Consider the following 22,004-nt stretch of genomic DNA (forward strand, 5'->3'; position numbering starts at 1 on the left):
CTGTTATTTATTTATTTTTTGTGGGTTTCTTGCTGTCCGCTAAGGTATAGGACACACAGGCTTTCCTCCTCACCAACGACATTAAACACCGTGTCTACACCGGACGCGAGCGGCAAAATACAGTAGAACCGTTATAATCAGTGACGCTGTGTACACTGGATGCGGCGCGACATTAAACTGATGCCTTGTTCTATTTATGACGTACTGACACAAAGTTAATGTGATTTGCAACGGTCGCTTTGTCGCGTCCAGTGTAGAGCTGTTGCGGCGCGACGCGACAACTGTAGCGTCCGGTATAGACACGGTGAGTGAAGCCGATATTTTCATATTTTCTGCATTTAGCTTTTAAATGACCTGCACCTGCCTGGGTCTGTGCGACTTTATCTATGGCTTTTCTCTTCGCTTTCACAAACCGATCCATCTCCCATTCTAATTACGTCCTTTGGCTGTTTACTGTTTTATTTCTTTTCTTTTTCTGCTGATGGCCCGCGCTCGACTTGAAGCAGCGCTGCTTAGACCGATGGGTGTGTGTCATCAAAGTACTGCGAGAGCTATAAGAGAGCGCGGACGTCTCCTTATGCTTTCTCTCGCTGTACTTTGATGTCAAAGGCTACACCAATCGATCTTCAAGCGGAACACACCTCTTTACTCTGGCGTGTCACGTGACCGAGTGTAATCGCAGCCTCTGCGATTGAAAAATGTCTTTCTTCAGAAACTGTCTTTCTTTCTGGCACAGACTCGCGGTTTCGTTTACTACACACATACTGAAGTGCGCAGTGTTTTCAGAGTCTGCTGTCTCGTTAAATGAGAACATAAATACATGAACAACAGTCAGTGTCTACTCTATTATAAATAATTTATATTTTAAAAATACCCAAAACAGCGGAATTACAAGATGGAAATATAGACTAGAAAGATATTTAAACTTGCTCTGCCCTTACACCCATGACATTGACTCACTGCGGAGTTGTTTTGGCAATCTTTCCAGCTCTTAACGCCGAATGTGCTCTTATGGTTTGATACATGATGGGCAAATGTAGAAGCAAATATCTAAATAAATAACTTTAAATAACTTTTAAAAATAAACCCCATTGTATTCCATTGCATATTGTATGTTCAGGGATGACAGATTGAGAAGCAGACATGCTATTTATGACTGGATGTAACTTTTCATACTTTGCAGTAAAAGTGGCTCTCCTATTAACTTTGTCCTATAAGTGCGGCTCTCGTGAAAAAAATAGTGAAGATCACTGATCCCAGCCGAGGAATAAGGGTCTTATTTAGCGAAATGATCTGTCATTTAAAAAAAAATAAAAAATCACTAGGTAAGACATTTATTCCTCGGCTGGGATCGTGTATCCCGTTGAAGCTGCATTGAAACTGCAATTTGGCCTTTCAACCCATTGGCCACCATTGAAGTCCACTATATGGAGAAAAATCCTGGAATGCTTTTCCCCAAAAACCTTAATTTCGTTTCAACTGAAGAAAGAAAGATATGAACATCTTTGATGACATGGGAGTGAGTAAATTATCCGGAAATATTTATCCTGGAACTGAACTAAACCTTTAATCATGGAAAATACACAAATTTATGACTACGTACAGGATGTTGCACAAGTTCCTTATCAATGGGAACACATTAAAACTCAAAGGTTACAATTAAAGTTTCTGAGGAACTGAAACTTTGCCATCATTTTCTAAGTTGCTGTTTGACTAATATGATGATCCAACCAGCAGACTGGTCCAAAATGGTGTCTTAGAGTTTCCGCTTGTTACAGATTTTGTTGAACCACAGGCTAATTACACACTAATGTTTGGACTCAGGTTTTTGGATAGTCATATTACCAGAGCGCAGTGTCAGAGTGAGAGTGGTTGGAAGCTGGATGCCAGCTGTGAGAGACGCAATAACAGCAAAACTACATTGGAGTGCCAGGGGAACTTCAGAATAACAGACTCACAAGAGTGACAACAACAAACCCTGAAATGTATCCAGATTGTCTTTTTGTTCTCATTTAAGATGTACTAATTAAACATGACTGTTAGTTGTTATTTCACATTTGTTCATAATATGATGCGTAATAGTTGTTTTATCCTATTCTTAATTATAAGTGAAGTGATGGACGTAAACGTCTAAACATGCAACTTGCAATAATTACTGCTTGCTCAGATGATCTTTTCACATAATCACAGAATGAACTGCTTATTTTTCCACCCTTTCAGTTTCAATCAATATGCATCTCTGAAAAGCCCAGTGAGACCGAGCACACCCAAATCGGAGTGATGTAAGATATCCTACAGCATTTGTGTATAGGCTGGGTACATGACGTTAACCTCACCGGAGTGGCCTGGGACTGCAGGAATGCCAGGCAATAGCTTAAAGCCATGAGAAACGGGCAGCTGCTTGTTTTTATTGGCCAAAGAGTACATCGTCAACCAAAGAGAATGTTCCAGAACCAAGGTATATGGATAGGAGGTCCACAAGCTTATCATTTCTCTCCTTGCCCCATAGTGACCCCTGCCATCCATCTTGTTGTTATCACGCGTGATGCACTGGCATGCATGAACTTCCTCTTCCTTTGTACCTTGACTGTGTCTTTGTGTAGCTAAACCCATGAAAATATGCATCTGCTGTCCACTAAATGGCTTTGCTTGTCCTATCCAATGTGATAAAAATACTTTACGTATTTGATAATAGTGCCTTTAAACATCATCTGCGTTGTGCAGTTTGGGAATTCCCGTGTGTTGGTTCAGATCAGGGCGGATGAATTGGCTTCTGTTGGTACAGTTGATCTAGGCCTTGGATTTTATCCAGATATCTAACTGTAATACACCACAGTAGCGGTTTTAGGACCGGGAAAAGACCTGCTCGAGGGACGCAAGGTCTGCCAGGGAGCTAAAGACGCGTGAAGGTGTTTTCTCACTCGCCACTGAGCTCAAATCGCAGCCAGATTCAATAATATTCCATGGCACCAACCGTCATCCTGGCACCTGTCCACTGAAATGCCACATTGCTACCAGGGTGTATAATGGGTGAACTCACTACATGGGAAAAGGTGGTAACTGAAATTCAGGGTGTTGTTCGGGTGGCTAACCTAACTATGGGGAGAATGTGAGCTCAGCTAAACACATTTGCCAACAGGCTGTCATAGCGAATCATTATTTCTTGCCCTTTCCATCCATCAGTTGAGGAAGGTTGCACCTCTGAAAGAGCAATACTTACGTTGGGAGGTCACTGTCACATTTGAACCGTGGGTGGCCGGTTGGAATGCAGTTTTTCTGAGTCTTTCCTTGGAGTTCTCATTCAAATACCATGTAATTTGACCCTTTTTAGCCACTTAGCTTTGGTTAATTTAATTCTGAAGCAACTGTAGCGTGTGGTTGCCTGTCCACATGGCTGAAACCACTGATCCGGTTATTGTAATTTGAAGGTTTTTCAGTTCACTCTTTCTCATTTTGTGAATTTAAATGTATGTATTTAGCAGATGCTTTTTAGGTATACTGTAAGTTTTATCAGTTCATGTATTTTCTGGGAATTGAACCATGACCTTATTAGTGTCATATGCTTCTGTTTGCGCTACAAGAACAAACTCTGACAACACAAATATGTTATTTAAAACATATAAACAACAATTTGAAGTCATGGAATCCTGTGAAATGAGCTGAATATGGTGCCAAAGTGGTGTTGAAATTAATATGTTTCGGTGCTGATGTTTCAGTCACTAGAGTGATGTTTGAATTTGCAGTCAATTAACAGTGTCTTAGAGACAGTAGACATTAATTTTATGATCTAAAAACTCCATGCTCACATATTTCCATGGTTGTTTGAAAAGTGTTGCTACACTCTGACCGTCCATTGGCGAAGTCTCACAGGAGTGCCAATTGCACTAAAGTGTCAAGCATTTAACAGACTGGTGGGAATGGAAATGTATAGTGCTTTGCGGTCTCTAAGTGGCTTCATTTGAACAATGTCTTCTTGCAGCCTCTGAAGTCTTAACAGCAGCATGGCTGTTACAGACTAATGAATTCAGCTGGTTTACAGTTTCACATTACTCTTATTAAAATCTCTGAGCTGAACATTTGAGGATAACTATAGGAATGTATGGCACATTAACTTCAGATTTCATATTACACACTAGCTTTGGCTAGCTACGCAGGGTTCTCTTCAGCTGCCTAATTCAATTTTTGATTTAGCTTGAAAACTGATTATGTGCTGTATGAGGGTTTTTCTGGTATGGAAGTCTGTTTTTTGTAGAACTTTTCTTATACAAAATCGTTTTTTTTTTTTTTTTAAATGTTTTGCTTTTTCAATTTTAACAGCACTAGTTTCCTGGTAAAAGTTTGTTAAACCACCATGCTCTTGAAAAGCTGCTCCGTGTTTAAACCTTCCCACCGTTAAACCTACAGCATTACTCTCACCTCTTGGGAAAAGGGAATGGGGCGTACAGCTCTGCCCTGCCCACAAGGGCGTCACTTACAAACCAGCTTTTTTTACTCCTTTTTGAAATAACGGACATGTGGTAACCTCCCTGGAAGGCGAGTGCCTTTTACGCACAACTGTCTTCAGCCCTGTTGCTGATCATGTAAACATCCATCTATTTTCAGGAGAACATGAACCAAGCGCTGTGGTCCTACAACGAATCCACATGTACGACTGCTTTTCAAAAGGACAATTTCACCAAATGTAGTCTCAGAAAACAGGATGAAGATGCTTAACAGACTCCTCAGACAGTTTCCAGACTTTTCCAACCTCTTTAGTCTCTAAACACATATACGCCCATGTTTCAGCCAGCTCCACCCAGACGGAGAGCAGGATATAGCCCGCAATTACGATCAACGGCATGTTTCCACTCCAAACCAGAGCCCTTTGTTTGAGTTTTCCCGCTAACTTTTTAACTCCGTCTCCTCTGAGTAAACACTACAAACACATCAATCAAGGTGAGACTGTTTTAGAGTAAAATTTAATAAAAGCCACTTAAGCCCCAAATACTAGCATTTAAAAACTGTGATGCTTTTATACAACTTAAAATATAATGTATCCACTTACTGAATGATTTCCTAACAAATTATAAGGAAACAATATGTTCCTATAAATCCATACAACAAAGAAGCCTGAAAATGAATGATGCAGAATATAAACTAAGAACATAAAAGAGTGTGCAATCATGAAACGCTGCATGTAAGGCACAAAACTTAGTACAGTTTACAAAAGACTTCAAATAAACTTACTGTGAAGCAAAAGAAAGCCGAACATTAAAGCCAGACCCATCGTTTTCCAGAGCTCATTCATTTTTCGTACAGCCATTCTCATCTCTGAGCACGCAGAGGTGTGTGAGAGAGTGTGTGCAGGCGCTGGGGCAAGGCTGAGAGAGTTTAGGGGTTTCCTGTGCCTGAGACAGAAATGAGCGTGTCACAGGATAAAGCATGGCTTGTGCTCCAGGGGTTTTATATGGCCTCTCTCCACTCCCCCCACGTCTCTCTCTCTCTCTTTCTCTCCATCGCCCTTATCTTGCAGGGAAGGCCACCTCCTTCATGTTGTGTGAAGAGATATGTGTGGCTGTGGATTTATTTCATTTTATTTTTTTAAATCTTAAGAACCTTTCACTGGTAGTTTTCTGAATATACCAGGTGCGAATTATGCGATTAATTTAATTGTGTTTATTTTTATTAGGTTAACTAAATATAAAAATTGTCATAATTTGCATAATTTATGTGATTCTAAACTTTGTTATTCCAAACAAAGGATTTTTATCCATTAGTCCACAGAGGGTTTGACGGGCTTCATGGCAGATATATAAACCATTTAGGATTTCCTTTAAAAATATTCCATATTAAATTTTTTTTTTTTTGTACATGATTATGTAGCCTGGATTCATTCAGATTTTATGTCACATTTGCACTTTATATCTCACGATTTGACTTTTTATGTCACGATATGACCTTCTTATTACAATCTCACAATAACTGTTCATTTTTTAAGTGGAAATTATCTTCAATAGTTAAAAATGTTTGTTGAAGTGTTACAGAGAAATCTAGATTTTTCTTTATATTGGGGGACCCAGGGCTTGCAGAGTGTCTGTACCTGGGTCTGAAAAGTTTAAAACCCTGATTAAATGAATTTTGCATGTCTGATTTGCATTTCATAGTTCTCTTTCGTTATTTTAACTATGCCAAATGTGTGATGTATTAACCAAACTGTTCTTTCTTCTCGCTTCTCTGCAGACTTTATACTGTGTTCATAGCTGATCAGCTTGTGAAAGCACATCACGTCACACACGCTGGATTTGTGTGTCCCTGGACCAATGAGTAATACAGTGAGTCATCTTTAACCCTCAATCACCCAAAAATACCAACACACGCACACAAGGGAAGTGAAGAACGGAAGGCAAGCTGAACAAGCCAACACGCACATGCACCAGTGTATCTAAACATGTGCACACCCTCACGCAAACCCATTTCGGGTTGGCGCCGCACAGAGAACATCTGGAAACAGTGCTGTGTGAGCAGCTTTGTGTGTTCTTGGGGACTGCTCGCAAAATTACTTGTCAAACATTTTGGCCAGATGAGGGGAGAGAGCGGAGAACATGTGTCCCCCTCCCACAAGCCTGATTTTTTTAGTTTCCCTCCCTTTTTGAGGTGAGGGGAGTTGGGTGAACCCCACGTTGTAGCCCCTTCCTGACCTCTCAGGGAAGAAACACGCACACCGCAACACTGATTTCCTTCTTTCTGTTCTGTCTTTTTGGAAGTGAAACGATCGATAGGCCCAAGCATACAACATCCACCTGGGCTGTTCGGTTTCTGGCCAACAGCAGTGGGTGGAGTGGGACCTCTTAACACCACGGTGTGAGGAGGGTCCGACGGCATGGCCAAGACTCCACATATGGAGCCACACGTAACCTGAGCTGTTCTGCCTTATGCAAAGAAGCCACTCCAGTTACAAACGGCCAGTATGTCTCTTGAATGTATCATTGATGCACTAAATGAAAAGAACACATCTGTAAATTTATTCCTGTGGCTGTGGTTTTGTAATGCAAGATGCTCCAGGCACTTAGCGTGACCATAATTCACAGGGAAACTCATCTGTTTTCTGCTTCATAGTGGGTGACTTTTTTTTCTTAAGCGGACAGACGAATGAAAATTAACAAGCTTGTGCTTTTAATGGCCGTTAAGTACGTAAGTAGCCGTTTAGTGTGTGCATTTATCAAAAGCAACTTAAAGTACTCATTACAATCCCGAAGTAAAAGAAAAAACACAAATATCTCAATTGTTTTTTGAAGACAGCTATGAGATTAAATGAAGGGCAAAGACACTTTTGATGTTTTTTTTCTTCTGTCATTCAAGGACAAATTAAAATATAGACACCTTATTTTATCACAACAATTTCCTTATTTGTGTCGATTTTTTCACTACCGGTCAAAAGTTTGGAATAATGATTTAAAAAAAAACATTTTTGAAAGTGTAACCAAGGCTGCATTTATTTAATTAAAATGACTGTAAAAACAGTAATATTGTGAAATATTATTAGGCAATGTTATTTGGCAATGTCTTCAGTGTCACATGATCTTTCAGACATCATTATAATATGCTGATTTAGTGCTCAGTTATTATTGGCACTAAATTATTAATAATGGTTCTTATTGATGTGTTCTTAACTGTTTTTTTCTGTTTGCTGTTTTTTTTTTGTAGAGACTGATATTTCTTTCAGGATTATTTGAGTAGAAAGAACAGCATTTATTTGAAAAATAAATCTTTTATAATTATAAATGTCCTTATTGTCGCTTTTGATCAATTTAATGCATAATGCATGTATTAAGTAAAAGATATATAGCCTACACATATATATTTTAAATCTTATTTACCCCACACGTTTGGATGGTTGTATATAACGGTTTCAGCAAAACATTAAACAGAAAAAATGTTTTCAACATTGTTAATAAGAAATGTTGTTGCTTGAGCAACAAATCAGCATATTAAAATATTTTTAAAGGATCATGTTACACTGAAGACTTGGGTAATATTGAAAATTTAGCTTTGTCAACACACTAAAATTAATTGCATTTTAAAATGTATTAAAATAGAAAGGAGTTCTTTTAAATTGTAAACATATTTCACAATATTACTGCATTTACTGTATTTTTGATCAAATAAATGCAGCTTCGGCAGCCTTAAGAGACCTTTTTCAAACACACACACACACAAATTAATTATTCCAGACTTTTGACCAGTAGTGTATTGTTCATCTGAGAAGAAACATCTGAGACAAAGTTGATAATATAATAAAATATTACTGATCTATGAAAGGGAAACGTCTGAGCGCTAAGATTGTCCTCTCCTTCAGCCTGGAGTAACCTGGGGTTAAGCGTCTTAATCAGGGGTACAGTATTTCATAACTCATTCCTCATGGGGCTTAAACCAGTGACCTTATATTCACCAGTCCCTAGCTTTCACCACTATGGCGCACCACCCTTACATAAAGAACTGGACAGCGAGATAAAACTTACAAGTGCGCACATTTCCTGTTAGTGATATTTTCTGCTTCCAGTTATTTCCTGTTTGTTGAATGTGTCATTTTGGTTTACATAAAATGAAACACTAAAACAAACAGCATTCGTGCACATTCGCACCACACAAAAGCACACTCAGGCACCTGTTTTGAATTACCATTGAGAAGTAATACAATTAATCATCTTTTTCTTCCTCCTTTTCATTTCTTTCAGAGTCTCTGGGGTTTTGAGAAGGGATTGCCTCATAGCGTGTATGTTCTGCCTCCTTCCTCAGCCACGCCTGTGAGAACACAGAAGACAACATGTGAGTGTTCCTTCACTCAACGGCTCCACAAGAGGACAAACAGATCCTCTCTGTGGCCGTGGGCCATGGCTTAGGCACCGTTCAGGCATCATGAGGCACAGCGGGTGGTGGGTAAATGGTCAGACACTTGACCTACTGTGACCTTGTTTATTTTTCAGTCCATGGGGGCAAGCGGGGGGATGGTTTACACAAACTGCTACAATGTTACTAGCATTCCACTGGGAAGGAGGATGTCTTCCACATGGAATGCTTAAGAGATATGCTCATACATATAAGTAATAAGGCTGGGTGCAGCTAAAATAATTGTATCTAAATATAATGATATTTGATCATACTGTGTATATATACACTACTGTTCCAAAGTTTGGGGTCGATAATTTTTTTAATGTTTTTGAGGTCTCGTATGCTTACCCAAAACTGTACCTTTGTATATTTTATAGTTGAATTTTCAATATCTCTTACACAAGTCTTCAGTGTCACACGATCCTTCAGAAATAATTCTAGTATGCCGATTTGGTGCTCAATTATTATCAAGAATCATTTTTTGTTATTATCAATGTTGAAAACAGTTGTGCTGCTCTGTAACCAAAACTTGATAATTTTTTTCACAATTCTTTGATGCAAAGAAAATTCAAAAGAATGTATGTTGTTAATTTACGAATGTTAAGTATTTATATATTTGACCAAACAATCTTTAAATTCAAAACATTTAAAACGGGAAGTAAAATAAAGTAAAAAATATGATTAAAAATGATAAAAGGGCATGTTTTGACAAATAAAATTTCACTAAATTAATACAAGGAAAAAAGTTTAATTATTACTTAATTATTATTTAATTGTAGTTATTTACAGGTACCAAAATAACAAGACACATTAAAAACAGCAATATTTACCTACATATTTTTTTTGTTTGTTTCCACAAACACATTTTGGGAAACTTTTAAGCAATTGATGCAGTCAAATCTTTGAATCAGATTCATCAAAATGGGCAGTTAGAAAATTTGAACTGGTTCATGTAAATATCACCATGCTGTAATACTGTTATATCATTGTATGCATTCAATACATCACTCAGTCCTAGTAGCAAATTCTACCATACTGTCAAAAGCCAAAGTATGAACTCAATTAATGTAGCATCTGCACTCTGGACATGTTTCTAGCTTTGTGTGGATGTTTTTCACCTTTAGTTGAAGAGAGTGTTGTTGGGTGTCCAAACCTGCTCCTGTAAGGCCACTGTTTTGCATTGTTTTCTGACCCGTAATTAAACACGCCTGAACCACTTCAGGTCTTCAGACTCACTAGAAACTTCCAGGCAAGAGTGCTGTTTGCTGGTTGGAGCTAAACTCTGCAGGATGTTGGCCCATAGGAGCAGGACTGGACACCTGATCTTTCCTGTTCATATCACAAATATTGTGGGATGACTTACATATCGAAGTTTAATACTTTGGATTAAAGGTTTGTACAAATCGAAGCATCAGCAACAAATAGTGCATGTGAAAGAATAAGACCCTTTAATCTTTAAATGGCTGCAAAATAATTTGTGAAGCTAAATTGCAGATTAATGAGCACAGCTGAGCCCAAAACTCCCAAATTGTTTTTAAATGGCAACATAACTTACACTGGCTCATCTTCTCGACAACTGTCATGACAAAAGCTTCTGAAATCTGTAAATACACTAAAATGACACATGCATTATGGGCTCTAAATTCCTCCCTTGTCTGTCCAAACAAAAACGAAGAGCCTGTTCAAACAAGCAGTGAGCGGACTGACCAAGACCCGGCCAGTGCTCACGTCTGATGCCAAATGTGACATTGATAGCATCAATGGGTGCTTAAAAAAGAAGGAAACAATCAAATGGCAAGCCAAAACGAAACACAGCGACAAGCAGCTGTTGAGTAATACGTGGAATTATGGGAGATTACTGGAGCCGCTGAATGCGTCTATCAAGCACATTCAGGAGGTGAGAATTGAGGTCCCATCTGAAAATAGGCAGATGCCGAGGAGCTCACAGGAATCTGGATTGCATTCCTCTAGAATGAATGAGACTGGAGTCACTTTGGCCAGGAAACGCAAAGCAGGAAACAATACAGGGAGCCCCTGTTCTGCACAGTGTGCAGAACAGGGCCGACACTCCCTGCTTCCTTTCCAACTATTGCCTGCTTCCTGTCTTATGTTGGTGTGTGTGTATTTGTGAGTGTGTGTGGATATCTGACCTCCTGTCATCGAACTAAATGTGGACATCACTGTGGGAGATGACCCTCAAGATCCTGGTCCAGGTCAGAGAAACTGTCCCACGCTCATTCTGTTGCACTGATGCCGTTATTCTTTTGTCTGGTATTAAAGGGATAGTTCACCCAAAAATGATAATTCTGTCATCACGTCATCATGTCGTTCCAAATGACTTTCTTCTGTGGAACATATACTGGGGTTTTGGACATTTTTCAAAATATCTTTTTTTTGTGTTCCACAGAAGAAAGAAAGTCTTACAGGTTTGAAATGACTAAAAAGGAGGAGTAAATTATATTTTCTAAATAAACTATCCCTTTAAAGGTTTAGTTCACCCAAAAATGAAAATTCTGTCATTAATTACTCACCCTCATGTCGTTCCAAACCCAAAAGACCTTTGTTCATCTTCGGAACACAAATTAATTTAATCAATTTTTGATAAAATCTGGGAGCTTCAGAATGCCGGCTCCTGCGTCATATGGCGAAAACTGTCACAGAAGAGGAGATATAATAAAGTCATTATTTTTGTTTTCTTTGTGCACTAAAATATTTTTGTAGCATCATTTCTTGGCCTTGAACGTGGTAGTTTCTTTGCTATCTATGGAGGGTCAGAAAGCTCTCGGATTTAATAAAAAATATCTTAATTTGTGTTGCGAAGATGAATGAAGGTCTTACAGGTTTGGAACAACATGAAGGTGAGTAATTAATGACAGAGTTTTCGTTTTTGGGTGAACTATCCCTTTAAGTGAGAATTCTACATACCTGTTTGAATTTCCGTGTTTTATTAGTGTGGTTTTGTCCTCTGGCTAACTTCAAGACACACGGAAAAGGAGACAGACCCTGAAACAACATACTGCAAACCAGAGATGGACAGACAGAGGGCACTTTTCTATGTGGAAAAAAAACCTGACTGAGAATCACGGAGGAAACTGATTTTAGTGAAAAGTGCTGTGGCAGATTGAGATACGGTTGTTTTATTTGAACTGCGTTTGTGACGCATCTGTACTGGTTTTATTTCTGGAGTCTATTAAGATCAATCCAGTGAGAGGGCATCCAGTTGGAATCCATTATTACGTCCTGGCAGTTCCATCCCTAAATTGATTGTATCGTATATTTTGGGAAAGTGGGGCTTTTCATTTGTAGATCATTGTAGATAATCTAACCAGTCTACTTTAAACAAACTCTTAAAGGTGAAATATGTTTTTTTTGTTTTTTTTTATCCTTGTCCCAGTTTAAAGTGCAGAGACTATTCGTAGGCTGATTCCTCAAAAAGTGTATACATTTTGGCTCTGTAGTGCTATCAAACATTGCTTGAGCACAGTAACGTTGGCTTAACCAATCATGAGTTTGGGGCGGGACTGTTTGTTTGGCTGACCAGTGGTAATTGCTGCCACTCATCTTTAATATAAAAAATAGTTACATGCTGCAATTTTGAAGCATTTGAGATTTATCTCCCACAATAATCCTATTTTTTATATACTTTATAAAATATTTTTATATTATATTATACTTTATTAAAAAGTATATACAACTTTTTTTATATAATTTACTATTAATAATAATAGCTTTATGATGCATGTTGCATTAACTACACTACCACAAAACTTGGGGTTAGTAAGATTTTTTTCAAAGAAAGTAATATTTTTATTTAGAAAGGGTGCATTAATTTGATCAAAATTGACAGTAAATGCATTTATAACGCTGTACATTTAAATGCATTTATAACGCTGTACATTTAAACTTTTTATTCATCAAAAAATTCTTTATAAAAATGTATCACGGTTTCCACAAAAATATTAGGCAGCACAAAATTTTTCAGCATTGATAATCGCCATATTTTCTGGAGGATCATTTGACACCGAAGACTGGAGTAATGGCTGCTGAAAATTCAGTATTGCCATTACAGGATAATACAAAACATATTCAAATAGAAAACATTTATTTTGAAGTACAGTAATATTTCATAATATTACTGTTTTTACTGTATCTTTAATATTAATGCAGCATTTGTTAGCATAATAAGACTTTATTCATGTGCTGAAATTTACCTTGACCATTATATTTCTGCATGGCTGCTCTATAAATATTTGATGATATACTTTATAAGGAGTCTTATTATTTGTGCAAAATACCAAATATAAAGGCAACAGAACTTCAGTTTGGCTTTCCAACATTTTGTCTGGGCCAGTTAAATCACTTCAGGCCACGGCTGCTCGATGATGAAATGGACAAATGTGCCAAAGCAGAAAGACATGTGCTTTTGCGTAACAACTCTTGTACCTTTTTAATCTCTCTTGACAACAAGAACTAAACTGATTTTTATAGTGATTGTGGTTGAAACTGATAACGTGCCGGTAATTGTCACCAGCAACCAATAGATAACACAGACCACTTACAACCGGTTGGTTTGTCTCTAATCACTTTAAAGTTATCAGGCTAAATTGTTCATGAAATGCAGTAAAAACTTAAGAACACAAAGCTCTGTGTTTCTTGCTCTCCTTCCAAATTCCCCTTCATTTGTTCTAAACTCTTCCCTCGTTTCTTCTCTCCTTTTCTTTCCTTATAGCCTGTTGTCCAAGCTGAGTGTGTGCAGATGTTTGACTTTAGCAGTTGTCTCAAGAGGGAGGACTCCATGTGCTAATAAAACATTCTCGCTACACCCAACAGAAAGCGTAACCTCAACAGTATGGGAAACAAAACATACAACTGACATTCAATGGAGTAAAGAAACAAGAATGTGAAAAAAAACTGACAATTCGCATCTTACAGATGTGTCTGTACATCTGCTTTTGCACACACAGAGGTCTACAGTGGCTGTAAAAAGCATGGATACTTAAGGTACACGTAAAAATGCATAAAATATACTTCACTTCATTGCATTATAACCAAATATCAGCAACGTTTTTATTTAAAAAAAAGTTAACAAGATTTGTTAAAGAGTGATTTGTTTTAAAAAAAGAACCAGTTGCAACAAAATATATTTGTTGATAAAAAAGAGAAAATAACCAATTTAAAGTACAATTTGTTAATAAAAATATTAGTTAAAAAAGGAACTGGTACAAAAGAATGATCTAGCCAAAAAAAGAAGCAGTTCAAGAGAGTGATTTGTATAGAACTGATCTGATTCAAAAGAATGATTTGTTAAAGGGTTAGTTCACCCAAAAATTTTAAAATGTAAAATTTAAACTGTAAAATTACGAAGCTACCAGAATACGCACGTCCACAAGTGACGCAGTAGAGACGAAAATGTGGAATAAAGTCGTTATTTTTGTTTTCTTTGCGCAAAAAAGTATTCTCGTAGCTTCGTAACTTTACAGTTGACCCACTGATATCTCACGGACTACTTTGTCAATCATCTTGGTACTTTTCTGGACCTTGAACGTGGTAGTTACCTTGCTGTCTATGGGACGGTCAGAGAGCTCTCAGATTTCATCAAAAATATCTTAAATTGTGTTCCGAAGATGATTGAAGGTCTAACGGGTTTCGAACAACATGAGGGTGAGTAATTAATGACAGAATTTTCATTTTTGGGTGAACTAACTCTTTAAGAGTAAACAGGAACTACCAGGAATTTAAGGAATTAAGGAAAAAAAGAGGTTCAGAAGAATTTTGATTGATGCTGATTCATACGATGGCATTTTAGTGCCACGTAAATAAAAAAATAATAACAAGTTTACGAGAATAAAGTCGTAATATTTTGAGAATAAAGTCAAAATTACGAGAATAAAGTCTAAATATTTTGAGAATAAAGTCATGACAGATCACTGTTTGCCTCAATTTAAGTGGCATGTGAATCAATCATCTTTTCAATTACAATGAGACATTCGTTTCATTAAATCATAGTTTTTTTCATGCCTTCTGATGTTCCTTCATGTTTATATTGTGCTATAACTTGTAATAAAGAGGAAAACACATTTATAATTTGTATTTTGTGATACAACTGACAGAATTTGAAAGCTGAGCTGTGTTATATTAAAAGCAACAAAGCACGAAGCTTATTGTGCTACAAATAATGAATGGATTTGAAGATGTGAAATATTATTTCCAATAATTTATTTTACCATGAATAAAACAGCTTGTGAATAATCACTTCATGTTATTTACCTCAGAAAAGACAACAATATAACTTAATGAGTTGGAACCCACTTCAACCTTTAGAATGTTTTATTGCTTTTTAAAATTAAATACATGTGAAGAATGAAAAGTTGGACGTCACAGACGGTTTTTTGTGGAGTAGGTGGTGAAATTTTCACATACATTTTTGTTATTCATGCAATTTACTGGCCTTGCTATGACTTTATTCTTAAAATATTGACTTCAATCTCGTATTGCTACGACTTTATTCTCAAAAGATTACAACTTTAATCTCATATTGCTACGACTTTATTCTCAAAAGATTACAATTTTAATATCATATGGGTACGACTTTATTCTCGTAATTTTGATTTTGTCAAAAAAAAGAACCAGTTCAAGAATATTATTTTCAAAAAAGAATCAGTACAAAATAACTTTGTTAAAAAAGAATCAGTTTAAAAAAAAACAACAACTAGTAGTTCCAAAGAATTATCTTGTTTAAAAAAAAAAAACATGTTCAAAAGAAAGATTTGGTGAAAAAGAACCATGTTCAAAAGGAAAATGTGTTAAAATAAAGAAGCAATTTAAAATAGCAATTTTAAAAAAAGGACTAGATTTGATTGTTCAAAAAAGAACCTGTTCAAAAGAATGATTTGTTCACAAATTGGACTGATTTGGTTTGTACATGGTCCAGTTGTAGCTCAGCAGCTAGTAAATACATATGGCTTCAGAAGACTTTTAATATAGTGCACAAGTCGTATGAACTACTTGTATGGTACATTTCCATATGAGAGATGGAAAGAAACTGTGCAGATAAAAAGACAAACGCATATTACAAAAGTCTGCTTAAGCACACAAATTCTCTCATCATTGATGCCAGTTCTCTCTGTACTAACGTGGTTCTGGGAGCCAAAGCAGTCCATTTATCTGTCATGTTCTGACTCTGATGTGGGTTTAACCACATCCTTCATTTCATCATCTTCTCATCTCTCTCTCACTCACTTGCTCTAAGCTCGTTCTGTCTTTAGCTGATTGAAGAGGACAGAACACACCACATGACCAGTCCTAATTGGTGCTGATTGGGCGGCTTGGCAGCTCTTGAAGTGATTTATTGTGGACTTTAATCCTTGTGAAATTATCAAATCTCCTTCAGACATCAATATAACCCTTAAAGTGAGACCTAGGGGAGATATCAAGAAGAATAAAGCATAATTCCTAACCCTTTAAGTGCAGTCATTTCGTAGCTTAATACTTCTCGCCCAAACCCGCTTCCCACAATGCCGTTCTTACACATACGGATGTTATTCTTGGTTTTCAGTTCGATCTCTGTCGTTCTCTCTCTCCCCATATGGTCTGATACCATAAATCAGACTGAGGCCTGTCTGCAAAATGAGCGCGAGACAATACTTGGTAGAGAACTGAGAAAAAGCAAACAGGGATTTTGCATTGTAAATTCAATCGTTTTTGTGTGCGCCTGAAATGACATGCAGTTGTAAAGCATGTCTGGGTTATGGAGTCTATTTTTACTGTAAATCTTTTGAAGCGTGTTTATGTGTAGTGTTAGTGTTGGAGAAAGCTGGAACAGAGTGAAATGGGTTTTGCCAGCAAAGGCTTGTGAGATCGATCCATTACGGAGGGCACGCACATGCTTCTCATTATATCTGCTATCAGAATCATATCTAAACTGAGGTCATGCAGTTGGACTGTCATGTTTTAGTTTGACGGATTTCTCACACAAGCATTTCGCTTGTGATAGATACCTTGGAAAGGTTATTCAACACAGTAATCTGATAAATAATAGAGTTCACTATCTGTATGAACTCAGGAAAATGACTTGTGTTTAGCCTTCTATCTAACATTTTAATCACAGTGTTTGCAAGGCAAGGTAATCCTCAAGCATTATAATTTTCATCTTCTCTACAATTTTCTGCAATTAATTTAGCTTGAACAAACAGACTTTTTGTTTTGCAACTTTACTTTCAAAGAAATAAAGAAATCTCTTGTTCACCATGAATATAATCAACAGCAATGAGGTCACTGAAATATTTGCATACTTGTGATCAGTGTTTCTTCTTGCATTTATTTACATATTAAACTGTGTCTGTTTTCTTTTTTCTCATACCTATATGGCAGCATGCAAAGATGGTGTCAGATTAGTGGGTGTTTCTGCATTCCAAAAAAAACCTTTAACTTTAACACCAGGTGGGTGTGAGTATTGTTTGCCTCTGATGTATTTGCTCTGGGCTTGAGCACAGACTCGCAGGTTCTATGCATCATATTTTTTTCATAATATTTATTTAATTTTGGTCCAGCCCAGTTATCCTGCTGGTATACAGCAGGGCTCGACATTAAGCCTTGACATGTGCTTGTCCTTCGGAAAGCCTTTTTTTTTTTTGGTGTAAATGTAATCCATTCTGAAGCAATAGTCTCATCAGGGCTCTTACTTTAATCAGCATATTTGTGATATTTGCCTTAAATTGATTTCTAGGACACTTTTTCAACTTTATAAAGGGCAATATTTTCCTAAATGTACGTGTCATCATTTACGTCAAATTCTTACATTTTATCAATAGATTCAGTTAGAATAATTAGACTTTGTATGGTTGTTACCATTCAAATGAAATCAGTATCAACAAACTCCATCTTTCCACTGCAGAGGAAACACTGGAACTGCATCGAAAGTGCCATTTAGATGTATTTACACAGACTGTTTAATGAAGATAAGAGGTTCCATAGATGCATTTACACCGTAAAATTGCAAGTGCATAAATAATGTTATAAGAATAAATGTTTCCCTTTTTTAACATATAAATACGAAATATTGGAAAAATGCAATGAAGGCCTACTTTTAAATATGAAACCAAACCACCAGTAGGTGGCGACAAGTCACTGTCTTAATGAGTGAGTCATTGATTCAACCAATTAGTTCAAACAGCTAATTCATTCATAAATAAAGCAAGTGACTGTCTTTATGAATGGCTCACTGAATCATTGACTCACCTGATTCGTTCAAAATGCTGAATCCTTCAATAACGAAACACCCATGTGTGTTGCTCGGAGATGCGCGACTGTTCTGCTGTGGCTTTGCTTAGAACTATTTTCGTTAGCAAAAACGGTCAATAATGTGTCATGTAAATGTAAAATGTAAGTCAGTTAATTTTAACTACTTGTTTATTGAACTACTGTTGTATAAATATATTGTTGCTCTTTTGTTAGTTTTGACTGCTTTTATTGTCCTCATTTGTAAGTCGCTTTGGATAAACGCGTCTGCTAAATGACTAAATGTAAATGTATAAAATCTGTCACATTTGCAATCATGCTGGTGCTTGGTCGTGCGATGTTGCTTACCTATATCAAATGTGATATAGAATATTGATCTTTTTTTTTTCTACCGCAGTATGTTTGTTCGTGTTTTTTTCTTTGTGTGTGCTGGTGCGCCTATAGTTTTGATTTCTCCGTGAGTCAGACAGGCTGCACGAGCCTCAACTGACGCAAAACTGTCAATACATTATCTGTCATCAGTCACCGTTTATACTGAAAGTAATAAAATCAGAATCGTTCTTACCAAAGTTTCAGTGCTCCCCTAGTTATTGTTTGTTATTGATGTTTTAATCAGGTCCGGTCGGGCAAGTACAATTCTCTTTCACTTGCCCCTTCACAAAATCCACTTGTCCCGGACAAGCGTTAATGTCGAGCCCTGATACAGTATGCTGTAAGTACACCATTTGGGCCTAAAACTATCTGTCTCTATTCAAATGTAGTAGTTGTGTATATCCAAGTGTCTTTTATTTTCTTCAAATTAACTAAATTAAAATGTAATTATCTTTATGTCTCTTAAGTCTATTATTTGAAATTGTAAATGTAAATTTGGTCATATTTTGAGTATACTTTCTACTTGAGTATATGAGTATGGTTTCTACTGTATAAAGTTACACTTTTGGGAAACATTTTTTTTCAGTTTACAAAAGCATCTAATTTTGGTATCTAATATATTTATATATTAATACATAATAAATATTTTTAAAATGTAGTCTAAAAGTCTAGTGATGGCAAAAGGCTTACATTCCCTAAACTTTTGAGACCATATCCTGAAAATTTGAGACCATGTCTCTAAGCATTTCCCTAAGCAAAGTCAAACTTTTTTTCTGTTGTTCCCAAAACAACAGATCCTATTCAGTGAACAAAAATGGTACAAAAATTATTATTTTGTATTATTGTCTCATTTATATAACTATATGTAGGCCTATGTGGTTGTGTGTGTGTGTGTCTGAGGGTGAAAAAATAAAATTAGTAAATCTCCCATTGACTTATATGCTCACTTTTCAGAGCATTTATAATTTTCTTATGAATTATTATTGGTCTTCCTTTTTAGATTAATTTGCATACTAAAAATTGACTATTTAACCATCTATATTGACTACAAGCTTTAGAAGCTTCTAATTAACTAATCATATCAACTTACTAACTTACTATTGTTTTGCTTGCCAGCCTTGATTTTCCCTTCAGGAAATGCAAATCTGGTTACAGTTTTGTCTGATGTGAGTATGGTTTATGTTAGTCTTGTACTAATTCATCTTCTGCCTCTTGATGGCAACATAAGACCAGTTAAATCTACTGTTACAGCAGACAGTGAAGCTGTACAATGTTGCAATGCTGCCTTCTAATGGTGAAACATACAATCTTCTGTGAACATACTAATTATCATGCACCTGGTATTTCATAAGACAGCATAGTCTAGTAAAAGCAAAGGCTGCTGGGAAAACATTAAACAGATTGTTTCTTTGAACCCCCGAACATCGTCATTTTCAAATGCATCGCTGAGCTGCATCTGCCAATGTGATATGTTCAGTAAAATGCAAAAACCTACTCCAAACTATTGTATTCATCTCTGTTTCTCACAGTACACAATAGGTGGTCACTTTAAATGTGCTTTAGAAATGCATGAGACCCGTTTGAAAGTGTTGAGCAACACTGAGACAAACCCTCTATAGCTACTGAAATTACGTCTGTCTGTATGCTAAAATTTAGTTTTAGTAGAAATGTACAAAGAGTTTAGTCTTGTTTCAGGTGTGTGTGTGTGTGTGTGTGTGTGTGTGTGAGTATTGTGTGCCTCTGATGTATTTGCTCTGGGCTTGAGCACAGACTCGCAGGTTCTATGCATTAAATATTTATCCCACAGTAACTCTTATGCCTTAAATAATTCTCAAAGAACTGCGGCAAAAGCAAGCCCTTACAACCCAAGACACGCTTCAAACTGGACAATGAATTCAAGGGAACACAGAGAGAGAGAGAGAGAGAGAGAGAAACTATTGGGGAAAACCCAGAACTGACATAAAGTGAGAGACATATAGGCATTGTTTAGCTAAACTTTAGCATTATGTCTTTAGCTAAACTAAACTGTCCGGGCAGTAAAAGCTTTGGGTTCAGCACATCATGTTTAACAGATTGATCTGAATGATTTTCTGTGGAACACAAAACAGATTTTGCTAAATTTTCTTGCAAAATTGTGCTTTCAGATAAAGGCAACCACATAATAACAAAGGACTGTCAAACTCCAAAAACGACAAAAAAGCTTTACAAAAGTGCTCCATATAATGTGTGTATTATATTTAATGTATTCCAAATCTATTGCTTTGTGTGAATAAGGTTTAAATCATTCCTCTCTCTGCTATGTTACAAAAAGTAGCCTACATTCAAGGTTGAAAGACATACAGTGGGTACGGAAAGTATTCAGACCCCCTTAAATTTTTCACTCTTTGTTATATTGCAGCCATTTGCTAAAATCATTTAAGTTAATTTTTTTTTCCTCATTAATGTACACACAGCACCCCATATTGACAGAAAAACACAGAATTGTTGACATTTTTGCAAATTTATTAAAAAAGAAAAACTGAAAAATGCTCAGTATTTAGTAGAAGCACCCTTTTGATCTAATACAGCCATGAGTCTTTTTGATGCAACAAGTTTTTCACACCTGGAATTGGGGATCCTCTGCCATTCCTCCTTGCAGATCCTCTCCAGTTCTGTCAGGTGGGATGGTAAACGTTGGTGGACAGCCATTTTTAGGTCTCTCCAGAGATGCTCAATTGAGTTTAAGTCAGGGCTCTGGCTGGGCCATTCAAGAACAGTCACAGAGTTGTTGTGAAGCCACTCCTTCGTTATTTTAGCTGTGTGCTTAGGGTCATTGTCTTGTTGAAAGGTAAACCTTCGGCCCAGTCTGAGGTCCTGAGCACTCTGGAGAAGGTTTTCGTCCGGGGTGCTGTGTGTACATTAATGAGGAAAAAAAATTAACTTAAATGATTTTAGCAAATGGCTGCAATATAACAAAGAGTGAAAAATGTAAGGGGGTCTGAATACTTTCCGTACCCACTGTATATGATGACATTTTTTATTTTTGGGTGAACTAAACCTTTAACACTTTATTTTCCCCCACAGAACCATATGAATGACTAATGAAAATCATAGTTTTAAAGTTTCTCCATGGCTATACTATTTATCTAAGCAGAAGCGACTATAGGTGGCCTAATTACTTTTGTAATGCAGTTTTATTATCAATGAAATTATAGTTTAACATTAGTTTATCAAGACTGGACTGTACTTTAGCGAAATTTAATTCACTTGATATACGAATTGCGCTCATATCCGTAGCCTACGTCCATCTGTTTGCACGTGGCACCTGAACTAAAGGGCGCGTGCGATGAACATGTGCTGCTGAGTAGGCTATATGGCGGCAATATATTCATGTGGCAGCAACGTACCAAAGAGAATAATAAACAATATTTGGAATTCGCTGAGGAGGGAAACAAAAGACAGGTTTTTATGGGGGTGCTAAGCACACTAAAAGACAGAGCACCCTTAGGTGAAGCTCGGGGCTTCAGAGGCTTCGTGTTTTGCAGCAT

General features: G+C 36.8%; 1 protein-coding gene and 1 long non-coding RNA gene across 3 annotated transcripts in view; one reads left to right on the top strand and one right to left on the bottom strand.

The window, feature by feature from the left end:
• Nucleotides 1-5,415, bottom strand: part of LOC107723738 (endochitinase A1-like) — a 19,769-nt gene extending 14,354 nt beyond the window's left edge. For both annotated transcript variants that reach the window (XM_016532450.1, XM_016532449.1), the window contains exon 1: nt 5,227-5,415. In XM_016532450.1, the coding sequence (XP_016387936.1) occupies nt 5,227-5,308 (82 nt within the window). In that variant the 5' untranslated portion in view covers nt 5,309-5,415. The remainder of the gene's footprint in view (nt 1-5,226) is intronic.
• Nucleotides 5,416-6,244: 829 nt separating this feature from the next.
• Nucleotides 6,245-13,699, top strand: LOC107723740 (uncharacterized). Its single transcript, XR_001637954.1, has 3 exons — nt 6,245-6,311; nt 8,715-8,805; nt 13,598-13,699. It is a non-coding gene; the product is annotated as an uncharacterized LOC107723740 (long non-coding RNA).
• Nucleotides 13,700-22,004: the final 8,305 nt, after the last annotated feature.

The sequence above is a fragment of the Sinocyclocheilus rhinocerous genome, unplaced genomic scaffold, assembly GCF_001515625.1.
Source record: "Sinocyclocheilus rhinocerous isolate Xijiao unplaced genomic scaffold, SAMN03320098_v1.1 scaffold905, whole genome shotgun sequence".
Lineage (NCBI taxonomy): Eukaryota > Metazoa > Chordata > Actinopteri > Cypriniformes > Cyprinidae > Sinocyclocheilus > Sinocyclocheilus rhinocerous.